General features: G+C 50.0%; 1 protein-coding gene across 1 annotated transcript in view; it reads right to left on the bottom strand.

The window, feature by feature from the left end:
* Positions 1-22525, bottom strand: part of LOC130332044 (epidermal growth factor receptor kinase substrate 8-like) — a 37521-nt gene extending 14996 nt beyond the window's left edge. The window contains exons 1-5 of the mRNA XM_056553733.1: positions 22400-22525; positions 21559-21690; positions 4479-4689; positions 4021-4201; positions 2004-2133 (exon numbers count right to left, since the gene is read on the bottom strand). Coding sequence (XP_056409708.1) covers positions 2004-2133; positions 4021-4201; positions 4479-4689; positions 21559-21690; positions 22400-22420 — 675 coding nt within the window. The 5' untranslated portion in view covers positions 22421-22525. The remainder of the gene's footprint in view (positions 1-2003; positions 2134-4020; positions 4202-4478; positions 4690-21558; positions 21691-22399) is intronic.
* Positions 22526-23490: the final 965 nt, after the last annotated feature.

A 23490-nucleotide genomic window follows, 5' to 3' on the forward strand; every position in this document is an offset into this window, starting at 1 on the left:
CTCTGTACTGTGACTGTCTCCGGTCCTGATCACCTCCTCTTCATACTGTGACTGTCCCCAGTCCTGATCACCTCCTCTCCATACTGTGACTGTCCCCAGTACTGATCACCTGCTCTCCATACTGTGACTGTCTCCAGTCCTGATCACCTCCTTTCCATACTGTGACTGTCCCCGGTCCTGATTACTTCCTCTCTGTACTGTGACTGTCTCCAGTCCTGATCACCTCCTCTCCATACTGTGACTGTCCCCGGTCCTGATTACTTCCTCTCTGTACTGTGACTGTCCCCAGTCCTGATCACCTCCTCTCCGTACTGTGACTGTCCCCGGTCCTGATTACTTCCTCTCTGTACTGTGACTGTCTCCAGTCCTGATCACCTCCTCTCCATACTGTGACTGTCCCCAGTCCTGATCACCTCCTCTCCATACTGTGACTGTCTCCGGTCCTGATCACCTCCTCTCCATACTGTGACTGTCCCCAGTACTGATCACCTCCTCTCTGTACTGTGACTGTCCCCAGTCCTGATCACCTCCTCTCCATACTGTGACTGTCCCCGGTCCTGATTACTTCCTCTCTGTACTGTGACTGTCCCCGGTCCTGATTACTTCCTCTCTGTACTGTGACTGTCCCTGGTCCTGATTACTTCCTCTCCGTATTTCGACTGTCCCCGGTCCTGATTACTTCCTCTCTGTACTGTGACTGTCCCCGGTCCTGATCACCTTCTCTCTATACTGTTCCTGTCCCCGGTCCTGATTACTTCCTCTCTGTACTGTGACTGTCCCCCGTCCTGATTACTTCCTCTCTGTACTGTGACTGTCTCCGGTCCTGATCACCTCCTCTCCATACTGTGACTGTCCCCAGTACTGATCACATCCTCTCCATACTGTGACTGTCTCCGGTGCTGATCACCTCCTCTCTGTACTGTGACTGTCTCCAGTCCTGATTACTTCCTCTCTGTACTGTGACTGTCCCCGGTCCTGATTACTTACTCTCTGTACTGTGACTGTCCCCGGTCCTGATTACTTCCTCTCTGTACTGTGACTGTCTCCGGTCCTGATCACCTCCTCTCCATACTGTGACTGTCCCCAGTACTGATCACCTCCTCTCTGTACTGTGACTGTCCCCGGTCCTGATTACTTCCTCTCCGTACTGTGACTGTCTCCGGTCCTGATCACCTCCTCTCTGTACTGTGACTGTCCCCAGTACTGATCACCTCCTCTCTGTACTGTGACTGTCCCCAGTCCTGATCACCTCCTCTCTGTATGGTGACTGTCTCCAGTCCTGATCACCTCCTCTCCATACTGTGACTGTCCCCAGTACTGATCACCTCCTCTCTGTACTGTGACTGTCCCCGGTCCTGATTACTTCCTCTCCGTACTGTGACTGTCTCCGGTCCTGATCACCTCCTCTCTGTACTGTGACTGTCCCCGGTACTGATCACCTCCTCTCTGTACTGTGACTGTCCCCGGTCCTGATCACCTCCTCTGTGTACTGTGACTGTCCCCGGTCCTGATTACTTCCTCTCTGTACTGTGACTGTCCCCGGTCCTGATTACTTCCTCTCTGTACTGTGACTGTCTCCAGTCCTGATTACTTCCTCTCTGTACTGTGACTGTCCCCGGTCCTGATTACTTCCTCTCTGTACTGTGACTGTCCCCGGTCCTGATTACTTCCTCTCTGTACTGTGACTGTCCCCGGTCCTGATTACTTCCTCTCTGTACTGTGACTGTCCCCGGTCCTGATTACTTCCTCTCTGTACTGTGACTGTCCCCAGTCCTGATTACCTCCTCTCTGTACTGTGACTGTCCCCAGTCCTGATTACTTCCTCTCTGTACTGTGACTGTCCCCGGTCCTGATCACCTCCTCTCTGTACTGTGACTGTCCCCAGTACTGATCACCTCCTCTCCATACTGTGACTACTGTAATAACCGGGGTCCCTATTGTTGTCGCTCATTGTCTGAAGGTCTTTACTTGACTGAGGGGTCACGTTCCGGCGCACACTTTACCTCCACTGCCGCCTTCTGCAGGGTCACCTGATTGTAGACCCTCGGCCCCTCCGGACAGACCGTCCTTAACTCCTCCTTAGTGAGGGAGAAGAGCTGCGCTCCGGTCAGCACCCCCAGAAAATCCACAGTCCTGTAACACAAAGGAGATTAAAGGGTTCGTCCATCTAGGATGTCTACTCGATGATCTGACTGGACGAGGAGGATCATGTGACTATGTGCTTTCTGTCTTGGTCAGGGCAGCACAGCGATGACATCATCATACAACACAATACATCATCAAACATCTGTCTGATACTTTTTTTCTACAAAACCTTTGGGTAATATTTTTGAGCAGGGTCCATGTACAGGGGGGAGCGGGGCCCATGGACAGACTGGAGAGGGGGCGGGGCCCATGGACAGACTGGAGAGAGGGCGGGGCCCATGGACAGACTGGAGAGGGGGCGGGGCCCATGGACAGACTGGAGAGGGGGCGGGGCCCAAGGACAAACTGGAGAAGGGGCGGGGGAGTTCGACCCACGTACAGACTGGTGGGGGCGGGGCCATGTATGGGGGGGGGACAGGGCCATGTACAGACTGATGGGGGGGTAGGACCCATGTACTGACTGATGGGGGGGGTAGGACCCATGTACAGACTGATGGGGGCGGGGCCCTTTACAGACTGGAGGGGTGGGGCCATGTACAAACTGTAGGGTGGAACCCATGTATAGACTGGAGGGGGAAGTTCAGGGGCTCATGGACAGACTGGAGGGGGCGGGGCCATGTTCATACTGGAGAGGGGGTGGGACCAATGTACAGATTGTAGGGGGCGGGCCATTTACAGACTGGAGGGGGGGACATGTACAAATTGTAGGGGGCGGGCCATGTACAGACTGGAGGGGGGGACATGTACAAACTGTAGGGGGGACAGGGCCCTGTACAGACTGGAGGGGGCGGGGCCATGTACAGACTGGATGGGAAGGTTCAGGGGCCCATGTACAGACTGGAGAGGGGGTGGGACCCATGTACAGACTGCAGGAGGCGGGCCATGTGCAGGGGGGGAAAGGGCCATGTACCGCCTGAAGGGGGGGGTGTGTCCCACGTACAGCCTGAAGGGGGGGGGGGAACCCACGTACAGCCTGAAGAGGGGGTGGGTGGGACCCATGTACAGCCTGAAAGGGGGGGACGACCCATGTACAGCCTGAAGGGGGGGGGACCCATGTACAGCCTGAAGGGGGGGGGGGTGGGACCCATGTACAGCCTGAAAGGGGGGGGGGGGGGACCCATGTACAGCCTGAAGGGGGGGGGGGGGGACCCATGTACAGCCTGAAGAGGGTGGGGGTGGGACCCATGTACAGCCTGAAGGGGGGGGGGGAACCCATGTATAGCCTGAAAGGGGGGGGGGACCCATGTACAGCCTGAAAGGGGGGGGGGGGGGTGGGACCCATGTACAGCCTGAAGGGGGTGGGGGTGGGACCCATGTACAGCCTGAAGGGGGTGGGGGTGGGACCCATGTACAGCCTGAAGGGGGTGGGGGTGGGACCCATGTACAGCCTGAAGGGGGTGGTGGGACCCATGTACAGCCTAAAGGGGGGGGGGGTGGGACCCATGTACAGCCTGAAGGGGGGGGGGTGGGACCCATGTACAGCCTGAAGGGGGGGGGGGGAACCCATGTACAGCCTGAAAGGGGGGGGGGGGAACCCATGTACAGCCTGAAGGGGGGGGGGGGTAGCCATGTACAGCCTGAAAGGGGGGTGGGTGGGACCCATGTACAGCCTGAAGGGGGGGGTGGGACCCATGTACAGCCTGAAAGGGGTGGGGGGTCCCATGTACAGCCTGAAAGGGGGGATGGTGGGACCCATGTACAGCCTGAAAGGGGGGGTGGTGGGACCCATGTACAGCCTGAAAGGGGGAGGTTCAGGGGCCCCGTATACAGACTGGAGGGGGTGGGTGTATTTTATAACAAATATTACACACAGGGCCCCAGGGACCCATTCCCACCACCTTCTCCTCCCGGCCCCAGGAGGTCACATGGACATACACTGGATTGAAGCCCTTGGCGAGCAGCCATGATTTCACGTCCTCTTGAGAAGAGTTGTAGGAGATATTGACCACTGGGGCGTTTTGCCGAGGGACTGTGAACTTTTTCTGTGCTGCGTTGCGACCGATAGTTAATCTATGGACCAGTTCATCCTGAACTTCTTCCATCTGAGATTTCCTCCCTAGAGACGAAGAGGACAACAAGTATCACACAAGGTCATCAGCAGGGGCCACCAGGGGAAGGGGAGAGGGCAGCACAATTCAACGTGTCATGGGTTATGTGGACAGTGCTGTGGCACTGGACACCTGAGGACCCAGATATACCAGACACGAGGGGGCATGGCCTATCTAAGGCTGCTCCCCTCCGCTCATACAGCCAGGGCCTCACCTCATGGTCCCTCCAGGATTACCCCATGCTATGTATAAGGTATAAACACTCTGAATAACGTGAGAACTTACGATCAAATGGCTTGGCCCCTTGGGGGTCCCGTACTCCGCTGCCCCCGCTGTCGCTGGATGTGCTGCTCTGTCGGCTGACAAGATTTCCTGATGTATAAGACCTGGACACGGGTATGGAGATGGATGGGGGGGCAGGGCCTGGGGTTGGAGGGGGGCTGGGTGCACTGGGATTTGGCTCTATCTGCCTCGCATGAAATTCGGATTTTTGTTTCTAAAAAGACAAATGTATCAAATATATTATCTATAATGAAATAATTAGATATAATCTATTCTATATACACATATTATATACACACACCCTATTATATACACACACCCCATCTATTATATACACACATTATATATACACACATTATATTATATACACACACATTATATTATATACACACATTATATATACACACATTATATTATATACACACACATTATATTATATACACACACATTATATTATATACACACACATTATATTATATACACACACATTATATTATATACACACACCCTATTATATACACACATTATATTATATACACACATTATATTATATACACACACATTATATTATATACACACATTATATTATATACACACACATTATATTATATACACACATTATATTATATACACACACATTATATTATATACACACACATCCTATTATATACAAACACAAGACATTTATACAATGGGGTAGACTTTCTGGATACATTGTATATAGTGACCGGGGGGGTGAAGACTTTCTGGATACATTGTATATAGTGACCGGGGGATGAAGACTTTCTGGATACATTGTATATAGTGACCGGGGGTGAAGACTTTCTGGATACATTGTATATAGTGACCGGGGGTGAAGACTTTCTGGATACATTGTATATAGTGACCGGGGGTGAAGACTTTCTGGATACATTGTATATAGTGACGGGGGGTGAAGACTTTCTGGATACATTGTATATAGTGATGGGGGTGAAGACTTTCTGGATACATTGTATATAGTGACGGGGGGTGAAGACTTTCTGGATACATTGTATATAGTGACCAGGGATGAAGACTTTCTGGATACATTGTATATAGTGACCGGGGGGGTGAAGACTTTCTGGATACATTGTATATAGTGACCGGGGGATGAAGACTTTCTGGATACATTGTATATAGTGACCGGGGGTGAAGACTTTCTGGATACATTGTATATAGTGACGGGGGGTGAAGACTTTCTGGATACATTGTATATAGTGACGGGGGGTGAAGACTTTCTGGATACATTGTATATAGTGACCGGGGGTGAAGACTTTCTGCATACATTGTATATAGTGACTGGGGATGAAGACTTTCTGGATACATTGTATATAGTGACCGGGGGTGAAGACTTTCTGGATACATTGTATATAGTGACTGGGGGTGAAGACTTTCTGGATACATTGTATATAGTGACGGGGGGTGAAGAATTTCTGGATACATTGTATATAGTGACCGGGGTGAAGACTTTCTGGATACATTGTATATAGTGACCGGGGGTGAAGACTTTCTGGATACATTGTATATAGTGACCGGGGGTGAAGACTTTCTGGATACATTGTATATAGTGATGGGGGTGAAGACTTTCTGGATACATTGTATATAGTGACCGGGGGGGTGAAGACTTTCTGGATACATTGTATATAGTGACCGGGGGATGAAGACTTTCTGGATACATTGTATATAGTGACCGGGGGTGAAGACTTTCTGGATACATTGTATATAGTGACCGGGGGTGAAGACTTTCTGGATACATTGTATATAGTGACCGGGGGTGAAGACTTTCTGGATACATTGTATATAGTGACGGGGGGTGAAGACTTTCTGGATACATTGTATATAGTGATGGGGGTGAAGACTTTCTGGATACATTGTATATAGTGACGGGGGGTGAAGACTTTCTGGATACATTGTATATAGTGACCAGGGATGAAGACTTTCTGGATACATTGTATATAGTGACCGGGGGGGTGAAGACTTTCTGGATACATTGTATATAGTGACCGGGGGATGAAGACTTTCTGGATACATTGTATATAGTGACCGGGGGTGAAGACTTTCTGGATACATTGTATATAGTGACGGGGGGTGAAGACTTTCTGGATACATTGTATATAGTGACGGGGGGTGAAGACTTTCTGGATACATTGTATATAGTGACCGGGGGTGAAGACTTTCTGCATACATTGTATATAGTGACTGGGGATGAAGACTTTCTGGATACATTGTATATAGTGACCGGGGGTGAAGACTTTCTGGATACATTGTATATAGTGACTGGGGGTGAAGACTTTCTGGATACATTGTATATAGTGACGGGGGGTGAAGAATTTCTGGATACATTGTATATAGTGACCGGGGTGAAGACTTTCTGGATACATTGTATATAGTGACCGGGGGTGAAGACTTTCTGGATACATTGTATATAGTGACCGGGGGTGGAGATTTTCTGGATACATTGTATATAGTGACCGGGGGTGGAGATTTTCTGGATACATTGTATATAGTGACCGGGGGGGGGGGGGTGAAGACTTTCTGGATACATTGTATATAGTGACCGGGGGGGTGAAGACTTTCTGGATGCATTGTATATAGTGACCGGGGTGAAGACTTTCTGGATACATTGTATATAGTGACCGGGGGGGTGAAGACTTTCTGGACACATTGTATATAGTGACCGGGGGGGGGGGGGGGGTGGAGACTTTCTGGATACATTGTATATAGTGATGGGGGGTGAAGACTTTCTGGATACATTGTATATAGTGACCGGGGGTGAATACTTTCTGGATACATTGTATATAGTGACGGGGGTGAAGACTTTCTGGATACATTGTATATAGTGACCGGGGGTGAAGACTTTCTGGATACATTGTATATAGTGACCGGGGGTGAAGAATTTCTGGATACATTGTATATAGTGACCGGGGGGGGTGAAGACTTTCTGGATACATTGTATATAGTGACGGGGGGTGAAGACTTTCTGGATACATTGTATATAGTGACCAGGGGTGAAGACTTTCTGGATACATTGTATATAGTGACCAGGGGTGAAGACTTTCTGGATACATTGTATATAGTGACCGGGGGTGAAGACTTTCTGGATACATTGTATATAGTGACGGGGGGGGGGGGGGGTGGGGGGTGGAGACTTTCTGGATACATTGTATATAGTGACGGGGGGGGGTGAAGACTTTCTGGATACATTGTATATAGTGACCGGGGTGAAGACTTTCTGGATACATTGTATATAGTGACCGGGGGTGAAGACTTTCTGGATACATTGTATATAGTGACCGGGGGTGAAGACTTTCTGGATACATTGTATATAGTGATGGGGGGTGGAGATTTTCTGGATACATTGTATATAGTGATCGGGGGTGAAGACTTTCTGGATACATTGTATATAGTGACCGGGGGGGGGGTGAAGACTTTCTGGATACATTGTATATAGTGACCGGGGGTGAAGACTTTCTGGATACATTGTATATAGTGACCGGGGGTGAAGAATTTCTGGATACATTGTATATAGTGACCGGGGGGGTGAAGACTTTCTGGATACATTGTATATAGTGACGGGGGGTGAAGACTTTCTGGATACATTGTATATAGTGACGGGGGTGAAGACTTTCTGGATACATTGTATATAGTGACCAGGGGTGAAGACTTTCTGGATACATTGTATATAGTGACCGGGGGTGAAGACTTTCTGGATACGTTGACTTTCTGGATACATTGTATATAGTGACGGGGGGGGGGTGAAGACTTTCTGGATACATTGTATATAGTGACGGGGGGGGGGGTGGAGACTTTCTGGATACATTGTATATAGTGACGGGGGGGGGTGTGAAGACTTTCTGGATACATTGTATATAGTGATCGGAGGTGAAGACTTTCTGGATACATTGTATATAGTGACCGGGGGTGAAGACTTTCTGGATACATTGTATATAGTGATGGGGGGTGAAGACTTTCTGGATACATTGTATATAGTGATGGGGGGTGAAGACTTTCTGGATACATTGTATATAGTGACGGGGTGAAGACTTTCTGGATACATTGTATATAGTGACGGGGGGTGAAGACTTTGTGGATACATTGTATATAGTGATGGGGGGGGTGAAGACTTTCTGGATACATTGTATATAGTGACCGGGGGGGGGGGGTTGAAGACTTTCTGGATACATTGTATATAGTGACCGGGGGTGGAGATTTCTGGATACATTGTATATAGTGACCGGGGGTGGAGATTTTCTGGATACATTGTATATAGTGACCGGGGGGGGGGGGGGGGGTGAAGACTTTCTGGATACATTGTATATAGTGACCGGGGGGGTGAAGACTTTCTGGATGCATTGTATATAGTGACCGGGGTGAAGACTTTCTGGATACATTGTATATAGTGACCGGGGGGGTGAAGACTTTCTGGACACATTGTATATAGTGACCGGGGGGGGGGGGGGGTGGAGACTTTCTGGATACATTGTATATAGTGATGGGGGGTGAAGACTTTCTGGATACATTGTATATAGTGACCGGGGGTGAATACTTTCTGGATACATTGTATATAGTGACGGGGGTGAAGACTTTCTGGATACATTGTATATAGTGACCGGGGGTGAAGACTTTCTGGATACATTGTATATAGTGACCGGGGGTGAAGAATTTCTGGATACATTGTATATAGTGACCGGGGGGGGTGAAGACTTTCTGGATACATTGTATATAGTGACGGGGGGTGAAGACTTTCTGGATACATTGTATATAGTGACTGGGGTGAAGACTTTCTGGATACATTGTATATAGTGACCAGGGGTGAAGACTTTCTGGATACATTGTATATAGTGACCGGGGTGAAGACTTTCTGGATACATTGTATATAGTGACGGGGGGGGGGGGGTGGGGGGTGGAGACTTTCTGGATACATTGTATATAGTGACGGGGGGGTGAAGACTTTCTGGATACATTGTATATAGTGACCGGGGGTGAAGACTTTCTGGATACATTGTATATAGTGACCGGGGGTGAAGACTTTCTGGATACATTGTATATAGTGACCGGGGGTGAAGACTTTCTGGATACATTGTCTATAGTGATCGGGGGTGAAGACTTTCTGGATACATTGTATATAGTGACCGGGGGGTGAAGACTTTCTGGATACATTGTATATAGTGACCGGGGGTGAAGACTTTCTGGATACATTGTATATAGTGATGGGGGGGTGGAGATTTTCTGGATACATTGTATATAGTGATCGGGGGTGAAGACTTTCTGGATACATTGTATATAATGACCGGGGGGAGGGGGGGTGAAGACTTTCTGGATACATTGTCTATAGTGACCGGGGGTGAAGACTTCTGGATACATTGTATATAGTGACCGGGGGTGAAGAATTTCTGGATACATTGTATATAGTGACCGGGGGGGTGAAGACTTTCTGGATACATTGTATATAGTGACGGGGGGTGAAGACTTTCTGGATACATTGTATATAGTGACGGGGGTGAAGACTTTCTGGATACATTGTATATAGTGACCAGGGGTGAAGACTTTCTGGATACATTGTATATAGTGACCGGGGGGTGAAGACTTTCTGGATACGTTGACTTTCTGGATACATTGTATATAGTGACGGGGGGGTGAAGACTTTCTGGATACATTGTATATAGTGACGGGGGGGGGTGGAGACTTTCTGGATACATTGTATATAGTGACGGGGGGGGGTGAAGACTTTCTGGATACTTGTATATAGTGATCGGAGGTGAAGACTTTCTGGATACATTGTATATAGTGACCGGGGGTGAAGACTTTCTGGATACATTGTATATAGTGATGGGGGGTGAAGACTTTCTGGATACATTGTATATAGTGATGGGGGTGAAGACTTTCTGGATACATTGTATATAGTGACGGGGTGAAGACTTTCTGGATACATTGTATATAGTGACGGGGGGTGAAGACTTTGTGGATACATTGTATATAGTGATGGGGGGGGGGTGAAGACTTTCTGGATACATTGTATATAGTGACCGGGGGGGGTGAAGACTTTCTGGATACATTGTATATAGTGACGGGGGGGTGAAGACTTTCTGGATACATTGTATATAGTGACCGGGGCTGAAGACTTTCTGGATACATTGTATATAGTGACCGGGGGGGTGAAGACTTTCTGGATACATTGTATATAGTGACCGGGGGGGGGGGGGGGGTGAAGACTTTCTGGATACATTGTATATAGTGACGGGGGAGTGAAGACTTTCTGGATACATTGTATATAGTGATGGGGGGTGAAGACTTTCTGGATACATTGAATATAGTGACCGGGGGGTGAAGACTTTCTGGATACATTGTATATAGTGACCGGGGGGTGAAGACTTTCTGGATACATTGTATATAGTGATGGGGGGGGGGGGGGTGAAGACTTTCTGGATACATTGTATATAGTGACCGGGGGGGGTGAAGACTTTCTGGATACATTGTATATAGTGACCGGGGGTGAAGACTTTCTGGATACATTGTATATAGTGACCGGGGGTGAAGACTTCTGGATACATTGTATATAGTGACCAGGGGTGAAGACTTTCTGGATACATTGTATATAGTGATGGGGGGGTGAAGACTTTCTGGATACATTGTATATAGTGATGGGGGGGGGGGTGAAGACTTTCTGGATACATTGTATATAGTGATGGGAGTGAAGACTTTCTGGATACATTGTATATAGTGACCGGGGGGGGGGGTGAAGACTTTCTGGATACATTGTATATAGTGATGGGGGGTGAAGACTTTCTGGATACATTGTATATAGTGATGGGGGGGGGGTGAAGACTTTCTGGATACATTGTATATAGTGATGGGGGGGGGGGTGAAGACTTTCTGGATACATTGTATATAGTGACAGGGGGTGAATACTTTCTGGATACATTGTATATAGTGACCAGGGGTGAAGACTTTCTGGATACATTGTATATAGTGACCAGGGGTGAAGACTTTCTGGATACATTGTATATAGTGATGGGGGGTGAAGACTTTCTGGATACATTGTATATAGTGATGGGGGGTGAAGACTTTCTGGATACATTGTATATAGTGACGGGGGTGAAGACTTTCTGGATACATTGTATATAGTGATGGGGGGTGAAGACTTTCTGGATACATTGTATATAGTGACCGGGGGGTGAAGACTTTCTGGATACATTGTATATAGTGATGGGGGGGTGAAGACTTTCTGGATACATTGTATATAGTGATGGGGGGGTGAAGACTTTCTGGATACATTGTATATAGTGATGGGGGGGTGAAGACTTTCTGGATACATTGTATATAGTGACCGGGGGGGTGAAGACTTTCTGGAGGAAATTAGGACATTGAATTGCCCCTCAGTAGTTGTAATATCCAGGACATCACTTCTCTTATGACCCTGGATGCAAAAGGCCAAAATATAGATAGATGAGTGTTGGAGGCGGGTCCTAAGTTGGTCCCTCCCATCATCCTGTCAGAGACGGAGTGCATTAGAAGTGCCTCCATTTGTAAGAGGATTTGCCCATAGGTTAGTATAGAGGGAGGGGGGCAGAAGACGGGGGGTGGCAGAAGACGGGGGGGGCAGAAGACGGGGGGGGGGGGGGCAGAAGACGGGGGGGGGGGGCAGAAGACGGGGGGGGGGGGCAGAAGACGGGGGGGGGCAGAAGACCGGGGGGGCAGAAGACGCGGGGGGGGGGCAGAAGACGGGGGGGGGGGCAGAAGACGCGGGGGGGGGGGGGGGCAGAAGACGCGGGGGGGGGGGGGCAGAAGACGCGGGGGGGGGGGCAGAAGACGGGGGGGGGCAGAAGACGGGGGGGGGGGCAGAAGACGGGGGGGGTGGGGCAGAAGACGGGGGGGGTGGGGCAGAAGACGGGGGGGGTGGGGCAGAAGACGGGGGGGGGCAGAAGACGGGGGGGGGCAGAAGACGGGGGGGGGCAGAAGACGGGGGGGGGCAGAAGACGGGGGGGGCAGAAGACGGGGGGGGCAGAAGACGGGGGGGGGGCAGAAGACGGGGGGGGGGCAGAAGACGCGGCTGTTACCTCAAACAGTTCTCCCAGTAATTGCTGCCAGTAAAAAGAGAGAATGCGCAGTTAAATACAGTGTATGTTGTGAAGCACACAGAGTCCAGGCAGAGATCCTAGGGACAGGCAGAGATCCTAGGGACAGGCAGAGATCCTAGGGACAGGCAGAGATCCTAGGGACAGGCAGAGATCCTAGGGACAGGCAGAGATCCTAGGGACAGGCAGAGATCCCAGGGACAGGCAGAGATCCCAGGGACAGGCAGAGATCCCAGGGAGAGGCAGAGATCCCAGGGACAGGCAGAGATCCCAGGGACAGGCAGAGATCCCAGGGACAGGCAGAGATCCCAGGGACAGGCAGAGATCCCAGGGACAGGCAGAGATCCTAGGGACAGGCAGAGATCCTAGGGACAGGCAGAGATCCTAGGGACAGGCAGAGATCCTAGGGACAGGCAGAGATCCCAGGGACAGGCAGAGATCCTAGGGACAGGCAGAGATCCTAGGGACAGGCAGAGATCCTAGGGACAGGCAGAGATCCCAGGGACAGGCAGAGATCCTAGGGACAGGCAGAGATCCTAGGGACAGGCAGAGATCCTAGGGACAGGCAGAGATCCTAGGGACATAATGGCTGCCCTTCCTGATGCGGTCATCCCCCCACAGCTAGATCTGGCAGAAGACAAGATGTCGGGGGAACTATTATTCTGCTGCTCCAGCTGGTGGGATGGGTGAAGCGTCTCACTGGGATGATGGACACCAGGGTTAGTGATGTTAGGACTGTGTCTCCACCTACAGAAGGCGGCTTTCCTGTCCATAGAAAGATGCAGCCCCCGTCCACCAAGAGTAGATACTAGAAAGGTGGCCCCATAGCACAGATCACAATGGGCCCCCCAATAGGACAAAGTTTTGGTGAATTCTATGACTCTGACCCATATAACCTTCTCCATTTATTTGCTGACATTGCAGTGTGACGAGTCCTGCACAGTTTATTACCAATGACAGACCAACCAGGGCAGGGCTCCTCACTCCACATGGTCTGTCTCTATGGTGTGTGCGCCGGCTCCTCACTCCACATGGTCTGTCTCTATGGTGTGTGCGCCGGCTCCTCACTCCACATGGTCTGTCTCTATGGTGTGTGCGCCGGCTCCTCACTCCACATGGTCTGTCTCTATGGTGTGTGCGCCGGCTCCTCACTCCACATGGCCTGTCTCTATGGTGTGTGCGCCGGCTCCTCACTCCACATGGCCTGTCTCTATGGTGTGTGCGCCGGCTCCTCGCTCCACATGGTCTGTCTCTATGGTGTGTGCGCCGACTCCTCACTCCACATGGTCTGTCTCTATGGTGTGTACGCCGGCTCCTCGCTCCACATGGTCTGTCTCTATGGTTTGTACGCCGGCTCCTCACTCCACATGGTCTGTCTCTATGGTGTGTGCGCCGGCTCCTCACTCCACATGGTCTGTCTCTATGGTGTGTGCGCCGGCTCCTCGCTCCACATGGTCTGTCTCTATGGTGTGTGCGCCGACTCCTCACTCCACATGGTCTGTCTCTATGGTGTGAATGCCGACTCCTCGCTCCACATGGTCTGTCTCTATGGTGTGTACGCCGGCTCCTCACTCCACATGGTCTGTCTCTATGGTGTGTGCGCCGGCTCCTCACTCCACATGGTCTGTCTCTATGGTGTGTATGCCGGCTCCTCGCTCCACATGGTCTGTCTCTATGGTGTGCACGCCAGCTCCTGACTCCGCATTGTCTGTCTCTATGGTGTGCACGCCAGCTCCCCGCTCCACATGGTCTGTCTCTATGGTGTGTGCGCCGGCTCCTCACGCCACATGGTCTGTCTCTATGGTGTGTGCGCTGGCTCCTCACTCCACATGGTCTGTCTCTATGGTGTGTATGCCGGCTCCTCGCTCCACATGGTCTGTCTCTATGGTGTGTACGCCGGCTCCTCACTCCACATGGTCTGTCTCTATGGTGTGTGCGCTGGCTCCTCACTCCACATGGTCTGTCTCTATGGTGTGTACGCCGGCTCCTCACGCCACATGGTCTGTCTCTATGGTGTGTGCGCTGGCTCCTCACTCCACATGGTCTGTCTCTATGGTGTGTACGCCGGCTCCTCACGCCACATGGTCTGTCTCTATGGTGTGTGCGCCGACTCCTCACTCCACATGGTCTGTCTCTATGGTGTGTGCGCCGGCTCCTCACGCCACATGGTCTTTCTCTATGGTGTGTGCGCCGGCTCCTCACTCCACATGGTCTGTCTCTATGGTGTGTGCGCCGGCTCCTGACTCCACATGGTCTGTCTCTATGGTGTGTGCGCCAGCTCCTCACTCCACATGGTCTGTCTCTATGAATTACTTAGTTGGGCCACATATTAACGACTATTTGGGTAACTTCACTACCACCTCCATGACTACACATTACAGCTGGAAGGGGATCAGACCAAGAAAGCAGAAGAAGAAACTACTTTCTAAGGAGCATGCAGAGCAGAGGGGCGGAGTCCAGATCCACACGCACACAGCAATCCCTACCTTAAAGATCTCAAACTCCTTCTTTGGCATCAACAGCTATTACCGGAGGATAAGTAAGTCACAGTCAATGGTCAGCAATGGCACGACACAAAGCAAAGTGTGCACTGTCACCACTCGATCACACAAGGAAGCCTGAGCCAAACTCTGACCCAGAAGTGACAGTGCCGGGGCAAAAAGTAGCAAACGGGACATGATCACGCACTGTGTGTGGGATCTGGCTGGTGTATATAAAAGGAGCTGTATCCCACATCCATCCAGATAAGGAATCATTCAATGCCTAAGAGCTCAGGGATCTACTATACATGCTCACTGCCTAGGAACTCAGGGATCTACTATACACAGTCACTGCCTAGGAGCTCAGGGATCTACTATACATGGTCACTGCCTAGGAGCTTAGGGATCCACTATACACTGTCACTGCATAGGAGCTTGAGGATCTACTAAACATGGTCACTGCCTAGGAACTCTGGGATCTACTATACACAGTCACTGGCTAGGAGCTCAGGGATCTACTATACACAGTCACTGGCTAGGAGCTCAGGGATCTACTATACACAGTCACTGGCTAGGAGCTCAGGGATCTACTATACACAGTCAATGCCTAGGAGCTCAGGGATCTACTATACACAGTCACTGCCTAGGAGCTCAGGGATCTACTATACATGGTCACTGCCTAGGAGCTTAGGGATCCACTATACACTGTCACTGCATAGGAGCTTGAGGATCTACTAAACATGGTCACTGCCTAGGAACTCTGGGATCTACTATACACAGTCACTGGCTAGGAGCTCAGGGATCTACTATACACAGTCACTGCCTAGGAGCTCGGAGATCTACTATACAGAGTCACTGGCTAGGAGCTCAGGGATCTACTATACACGGCCATTGCCTAGGAGCTCAGGGAATTACTATATACAGTCACTGCCTAGGAACTCTGGGATCTACTACACACAGTCACTGCCTAGGAGCTCAGGGATCTACTATGCATGGTCAGTCATTGCCTAGGAGCTCGGGGATCTACTATACACAGTTACTGCCTAGGAGCTCGGGGATCTACTATATGTGGTCACTGCCTAGGAACTCTGGGATCTACTATACAGTCACTGCCTAGGAGCTCGGGGATCTACTATGCATGGTCACTGCCTAGGAGCTAAGGGATCTACTATACACAGTCAATGCCTAGGAGCTCAGGGATCTACTATACACGGTCCCTGCCTAGGAGCTCGGAGATTTATTATACACAGTCACTGCCTAGGAGCTCAAGGATCTACTAAACACAGTCACTGCCTAGGAGCTCAGGGATCTACTATACATGGCCATTGCCTAGGAGCTCAGGGATCTACTATACATGGTCATTGCCTAGGAGCTCAGGGATCTACTATACACAGTCACTGCCTATGAGCTTGGGGATCTACTATACACAGTCACTGCCTAGGAGCTCAGGGATCTACTATACACAGTCACTGACTTGGAGCTCAGGGATCTACTATACAGAGTCACTGCCTAGGAGCTCGGGGATCTACTATACACAGTCACTGCCTAGGAGCTTGGGGATCTACTATACAATCACTGCCTAGGAGTAGAGATGAGCAAACTTACAGTAAATTCGATTTGTCACAAACTTCTCGGCACGGCAGTTGATGACTTTTCCTGCATAAATTAGTTCAGCTTTCCGGTGCTCCGGTGGGCTGGAAAAGGTGGACACAGTCCTAGGAGACTCTTTCCTATATATTTCCTAATACTGCCTAGGAGCTCAGGGATCTACTATACACAGTCACTGCCTAGGAGCTCAGAGATCTACTATACACAGTCACTGCCTAGGAGCTCGGGGATCTACTATACACAGTCACTGCCTAGGAGCTCGGGGATCTACTATACACAGTCACTACCTAGGAACTCGGGGATCTACTATACACAGTCACTGCCTAGGAGCTCGGGGATCTACTATACACAGTCACTGCCTAGGAGCTCGGGGATCTACTATACACAGTCACTACCTAGGAACTCGGGGATCTACTATACACAGTCACTGCCTAGGAGCTCGGGGATCTACTATACACAGTCACTGCCTAGGAGCTCGGGGATCTACTATACACAGTCACTGCCTAGGAGCTCGGGGATCTACTATACACACAGTCACTGCCTAGGAGCTCGGGGATCTACTATCCACAGTCACTGCCTAGGAGCTCGGGGATCTACTATACACAGTCACTGCCTAGGAGCTCGGGGATCTACTATACACAGTCACTGCCTAGGAGCTCAGGGATCTACTATACAAGGTCACTGCCTAGGAGCTCAGGGATCTAATATACAGTGACTGTATATTAGATCCCTGAGCTCTGAGGCAATGGCCGTGTATATTAGATCCCCAAGCTCCTAGGCAGTGACTGTGTATAGTAGATCCCCGAGCTCCTAGGTAGTGACTCTGTATAGTAGATCCCTGAGCTCCTAGGCAGTGACTGTGTATAGTAGATCCCCGAGCTCCTAGCCAGTGACTGTGTATAGTAGATCCCCGAGCTCCTAGGCAGTGACTGTGGATAGTAGATCCCCGAGCTCCTAGGCAGTGACTGTGTGTATAGTAGATCCCCGAGCTCCTAGGCAGTGACTGTGTGTATAGTAGATCACTGAGCTCCTAGGCAGTGACTGTGTATAGTAGATCCCCGAGCTCCTAGGCAGTGACTGTGTATAGTAGATCCCCGAGCTCCTAGGTAGTGACTGTGTATAGTAGATCCCCGAGCTCCTAGGCAGTGACTGTGTATAGTAGATCCCCGAGCTCCTAGGCAGTGACTGTGTATAGTAGATCCCCGAGCTCCTAGGCAGTGACTGTGTATAGTGGATCCCCGAGCTCCTAGGCAGTGACTGTGTATAGTGGATCCCCGAGCTCCTAGGTAGTGACTGTGTATAGTAGATCCCCGAGCTCCTAGGCAGTGACTGTGTGTATAGTAGATCCCTGAGCTCCTAGGCAGTGACTGTGTATAGTAGATCCCTGAGCTCCTAGCCAGTGACTGTGTATAGTAGATCACTGAGCTCCTAGCCAGTGACTGTGTATAGTAGATCCCTGAGCTCCTAGGCAGTGACTGTGTATAGTAGATTCCCGAGCTCCTAGGCAGTGACTGTGTATAGTAGATCCCCGGGTTCCTAGGTAGTGACTGTGTATAGTAGATCCCCGAGCTCCTAGGCAGTGACTGTGTATAGTAGATCCCCGAGCTCCTAGGCAGTGACTGTGTATAGTAGATCCCCGAGCTCCTAGGCAGTGACTGTGTATAGTAGATCCCCGAGCTCCTAGGCAGTGAGTGTGTATAGTAGATCCCGAGCTCCTAGGCAGTGAGTGTGTATAGTAGATCCCCGAGCTCCTAGGCAGTGACTGTGTATAGTAGATCCCCGAGCTCCTAGGCAGTGACTGTGTATAGTAGATCCCCGAGCTCCTAGGCAGTGACTGTGTATAGTAGATCCCCGAGCTCCTAGGCAGTGACTGTGTATAGTAGATCCCCGAGCTCCTAGGCAGTGACTGTGTATAGTAGATCCCCGAGCTCCTAGGCAGTGACTGTGTATAGTAGATCCCCGAGCTCCTAGGCAGTGAGTGTGTATAGTAGATCCCCGAGCTCCTAGGCAGTGACTGTGTATAATGAATAAAAATGACACAGACACAGCACCCCTAACTTTAAGAAGGGGGAATGGAAATTGAATAATCCGGCCCCTATATACTCCCGGGATATATGTGAGTGGACCCTATACGGACTGCTAAAACAGCAAAAAAGCTTCACATACCAAAATAGAAAAAAACTAACAGAGAAATGGAACCAAAATACAATTTTATTATTGAAAAGCCACAATTAAAATACATATATGACAAGGAGGAATGACAACGGATACACAGGACATCCCCTGGATAAAGTGCAAGTATATAATGCACAAAAAGTAATAATAAACTTCGTATGATAAGTTTAAACAATGCTGCACATAACATGCAGATCAGCATAAAGAGTTAATACAAAACGCATGAGAACAAAGGTGCAGCCTGAAAACAAACCAATGAACAAAAAGACCAACAATGAGCGTATCCAGGAGACGTCCACCCCTACCACCATTTCGGACAAAAAGTCAGATTCACGGGAAAAGGACTTTTTCTGCGAAATGGTGGTAGAGATGGACGTCTCCTGGATACACTCAGGGATCTAATATACAGTCACTGCCTAGGAGCTCAGGGATCTAATATACAGTCACTGCCTAGGAGCTCAGGGATCTACTAAGGGAATATACAGCCACTGCCTAGGAGCTCAGGGATCTACTAAGGGAATATACAGTCACTGCCTAGGAGCTCAGGGATCTACTAAGGGAATATACAGTCACTGCCTAGGAGCTCAGGGATCTACTAAGGGAATATACAGTCACTGCCTAGGAGTTCAGGGATCTACTAAGGGAATATACAGTCACTGCCTAGGAGCTCAGGGATCTACTAAGGGAATATACAGTCACTGCCTAGGAGCTCAGGGATCTACTAAGGGAATATACAGTCACTGCCTAGGAGCTCAGGGATCTACTAAGGGAATATACAGTCACTGCCTAGGAGCTCAGGGATCTACTAAGGGAATATACAGTCACTGCCTAGGAGCTCAGGGATCTAATACACAGTCACTGCCTAGGAGCTCAGGGATCTACTAAGGGAATATACAGTCACTGCCTAGGAGCTCAGGGATCTACTAAGGGAATATACAGTAACTGCCTAGGAGCTCAGGGATCTACTAAGGGAATATACAGTCACTGCCTAGGAGCTCAGGGATCTACTAAGGGAATATACAGTCACTGCATAGGAGCTCAGGGATCTACTAAGGGAATATACAGTCACTGCCTAAGAGCTCAGGGATCTACTATACACGGTCACTGTCTAGGAGCTCAGGAATCTACTATACACAGTCACTGCCTAGGAGCTCAGGGATCTACTATACACGGTCACTGCCTAGGAGCTCAGGGATCTACTATACACAGTCACTGTCTAGGAGCTCAGGGATCTAATATACACGGTCACTGCCTAGGAGCTCAGGGATCTACTATACACAGCCACTGCCTAGGAGCTCAGGGATCTACTATACACGGTCACTGCCTAGGAGCTCAGGGATCTACTATACATGGTCACTGCCTAGGAGCTCAGGGATCTACTATACACGGTCACTGTCTAGGAGCTCAGGGATCTACTATACACGGTCACTGCCTAGGAGCTCAGGGATCTACTATACACAGTCACTGCCTAGGAGCTCAGGGATTTACTCTACACTGTCACTGCCTAGGAGCTCAGGGATTTACTCTACACAGTCACTGCCTAGGTGCTCAGGGATCTACTATACACAGTCACTGCCTAGGAGCTCAGGGATCTACTAAACACAGTCACTGCCTAGGAGCTCAGGGATCTACTATACACAGTCACTGCCTAGGAGCTCAGGGATCTACTATACACAGTCACTGCCTAGGAGCTCAGGGATCTACTATACACAGTCACTGCAAATAACAAGAAAGAGAAAAACGGAGTCACTTATAAAATGTATATCATTTTATTAATTCCGTGGAATATAAGTACATAAAAATTGTATATATATTAGTTAAAAAATATTATTTTTCAAGGAGGAATGAGGCTAAAAGGTGGTGTCACCGGCTCTGCAATGAAGGCTGGGTATGGTGTATATATTACTGGATCCACCACAATTTGTACACAAATTTGCAAAAACAGGATGTTTTAGCAACATGTAGGAAACATGTATATGAATCTCACAGTGAGAGCGAAAAAATTATTATATATATATAACATGCAAAATAAAGTGCAGTGTGCATGTAAACAAGCATAACATTGTGGGGATACAAATCAGTATAGCGATATACCAGAGTACAGCAGCAATCAGCAGAGACCGGGACAGCACCACTCCAACGTACGTTTCGGTACGCAACCTTCGTCTGTCACTACCTAGGAGCTCGGGGATCTACGATACACAGTCACTGCGTAGAAGCTCGGGGATCTACTATACACAGTCACTACCTAGGAGCTCAGGGATCTACTATACACAGTCACTACCTAGGAGCTCGGGGATCTACTATACACAGTCACTGCCTAGTAGCTCAGGGATCTTCTACACACAGTCACTGCCTAGGAGCTCGGGGATCTACTATACACAGTCACTGCCTAGAAGCTCGGGGATCTACTATACACAGTCACTACCTAGGAGCTCAGGAATCTACTATACACAGTCACTGCCTAGGAGCTCAGGGATCTACTACAGACAGTCACTGCCTAGGAGCTTGGGGATCTACGATACACAGTCACTGCCTAGGAGCTCGGGGATCTACTACAGACAGTCACTGCCTTGGAGCTCGGGGATCTACTATACACAGTCACTGCCTCCATGTAGTAGTCGCTGAGCTGTATACATCGTCTGGAGGGTCCTGGTCAGGAATAAGGCGCCTGTTCACACAACACACATGGAGGAAACGTTACACCCCAGGCAGCGGTGTACATACCTGAATGGTGTGGCTGTATTCCAGTCCTGACCGCTCCTCAGCCTTCATCACTCTCAGGATGTTGTTTGGCACAAATCCAGAAGAACCGCTGGAACTTCTCACCTTCCACCATTGTTTTCTATCATCAATGACCTGAAATGTGCAGAGAGAAGAAGCTGTGAGGAGGGAATCGTCCGCCATGGCGACGAGGGAATCGTCCGCCATGGCGACGAGGGAATCGTCCGCCATGGCGACGAGGGAATCGTCCGCCATGGCGACGAGGGAATCGTCCGCCATGGCGACGAGGGAATCGTCCGCCATGGCGACGAGGGAATCGTCCGCCATGGCGACGAGGGAATCGTCCGCCATGGCGACGAGGGAATCGTCCGCCATGGCGACGAGGGAATCGTCCGCCATGGCGACGAGGGAATTTAGTGAGGAGGGAATCGCCCGCCATAGTGAGGAGGGAATCGTCCGCCATAGTGAGGAGGGAATCGTCCGCCATAGTGAGGAGGGAATCTTCCGCCATAGTGAGGAGGGAATCGTCCGCCATAGTGAGGAGGGAATCGTCCGCCATAGTGAGGAGGGAATCACTGGGCACCATCATATTAATTACAGTGGGGGAGCTGGATATTAGGTCTGGTCGGTCACTTCTATGTGGACTCACGTAGGATTCATCTCACCCTCCACTCACTTCTGTCCGTCTATAAACACTGGCAAAAATATTGACCTCAATACTTTAAGTGTGAACATAGCCTGTGTTTTGGACTTGGTTCTGGTCAAAGTAACAACCAACCTGAGGATCAAGTATCACTAATGAGATATCTCTAGCAGTTCCTCCGGATTGGGGGTCCGCCCTTACCTCCATGATGTCGTCTTTCATCACAGAGAGCTCATTCACGTTCCTTGCCACAAAGTCATACTTGCAGATGGCGAACTTCTTGGACAGCGCCCCCTCCTGGTCTCTGTGAAGGAAGAGAATTAAAGATTATCCGGGGTCTGAGGTAGATTACACAGAATCTCCTGCCGCACCCCTCAGGACTATCTATCTCCGGCAGATTGTTTGCTGACGGATCGGCATGCATCACCACTGCGTTGTGAGCGCCATGTCATCATGGTGCTCACAGTTTATCTGGTAAAAGCCGCGTACACTATGGGGACTGTCCCACCATCAATAAGGTTCTCGGCCATGTGGAAGTCATTGTGCCAGGAGATTCGCCTCCATCCAGCATCAAAATGATGTAAAGAAGACCATGCCGGACCGGTACCACTGGAGCGGACCCTCTGCTGAACTGTTTCCTGGTCTCCTTACATTAAGGTGATGTCCTGATTCAGTCCATGGTTCCCTCCTGTCAAATTAGGGGGATAGTAACAGAACAGGGGGTCTCCTCCATCTCCAGCAAGAACCGACTGCCATATACAGTCCAGCAGTACGCACTGGAGGGGTCACACATCAGACACGTGCCCCTCTTAAGACCTGCGCCCCCTCGCGCCATACACACCCCCTCACACCAAACACGCCCTTCTTGTCAGACACGTGGCCAGTGCACAGTACAGATATAAGAGTCTACAACACAAATAGAGAAACAGCCGCACATCCACAACTTGTATTTGATCTATTTGCTTCTCAGCATAATTTAAAAAAATAACAGGTTATTATACATTTTGATCAAAAAGTACATGCCCACTCGCCACGTGAAGGCCGCCTAGTCAGAGTGGGTCCCTAACCAAACACTGGCGTAGTGACGGGCGGTGACCACTGCCTTCAAGACACCATGCCCACAGGGGGAACAACCCAGTGGCCAGGCAGCCCTACTGCGTCCCGACCAACCCCCTGGGCCGCACCACCCCACAGGCAAAGCATCACAGAAACAATGGCTGCCACAGAAAATCACACCAGTGTGAATTTTTACTTGGTCTGCACTCTGCCCCACCCCCTCAGCCCAGCCCTAT

This window comes from Hyla sarda, unplaced genomic scaffold, assembly GCF_029499605.1.
Source record: "Hyla sarda isolate aHylSar1 unplaced genomic scaffold, aHylSar1.hap1 scaffold_367, whole genome shotgun sequence".
Taxonomy (NCBI): domain Eukaryota; kingdom Metazoa; phylum Chordata; class Amphibia; order Anura; family Hylidae; genus Hyla; species Hyla sarda.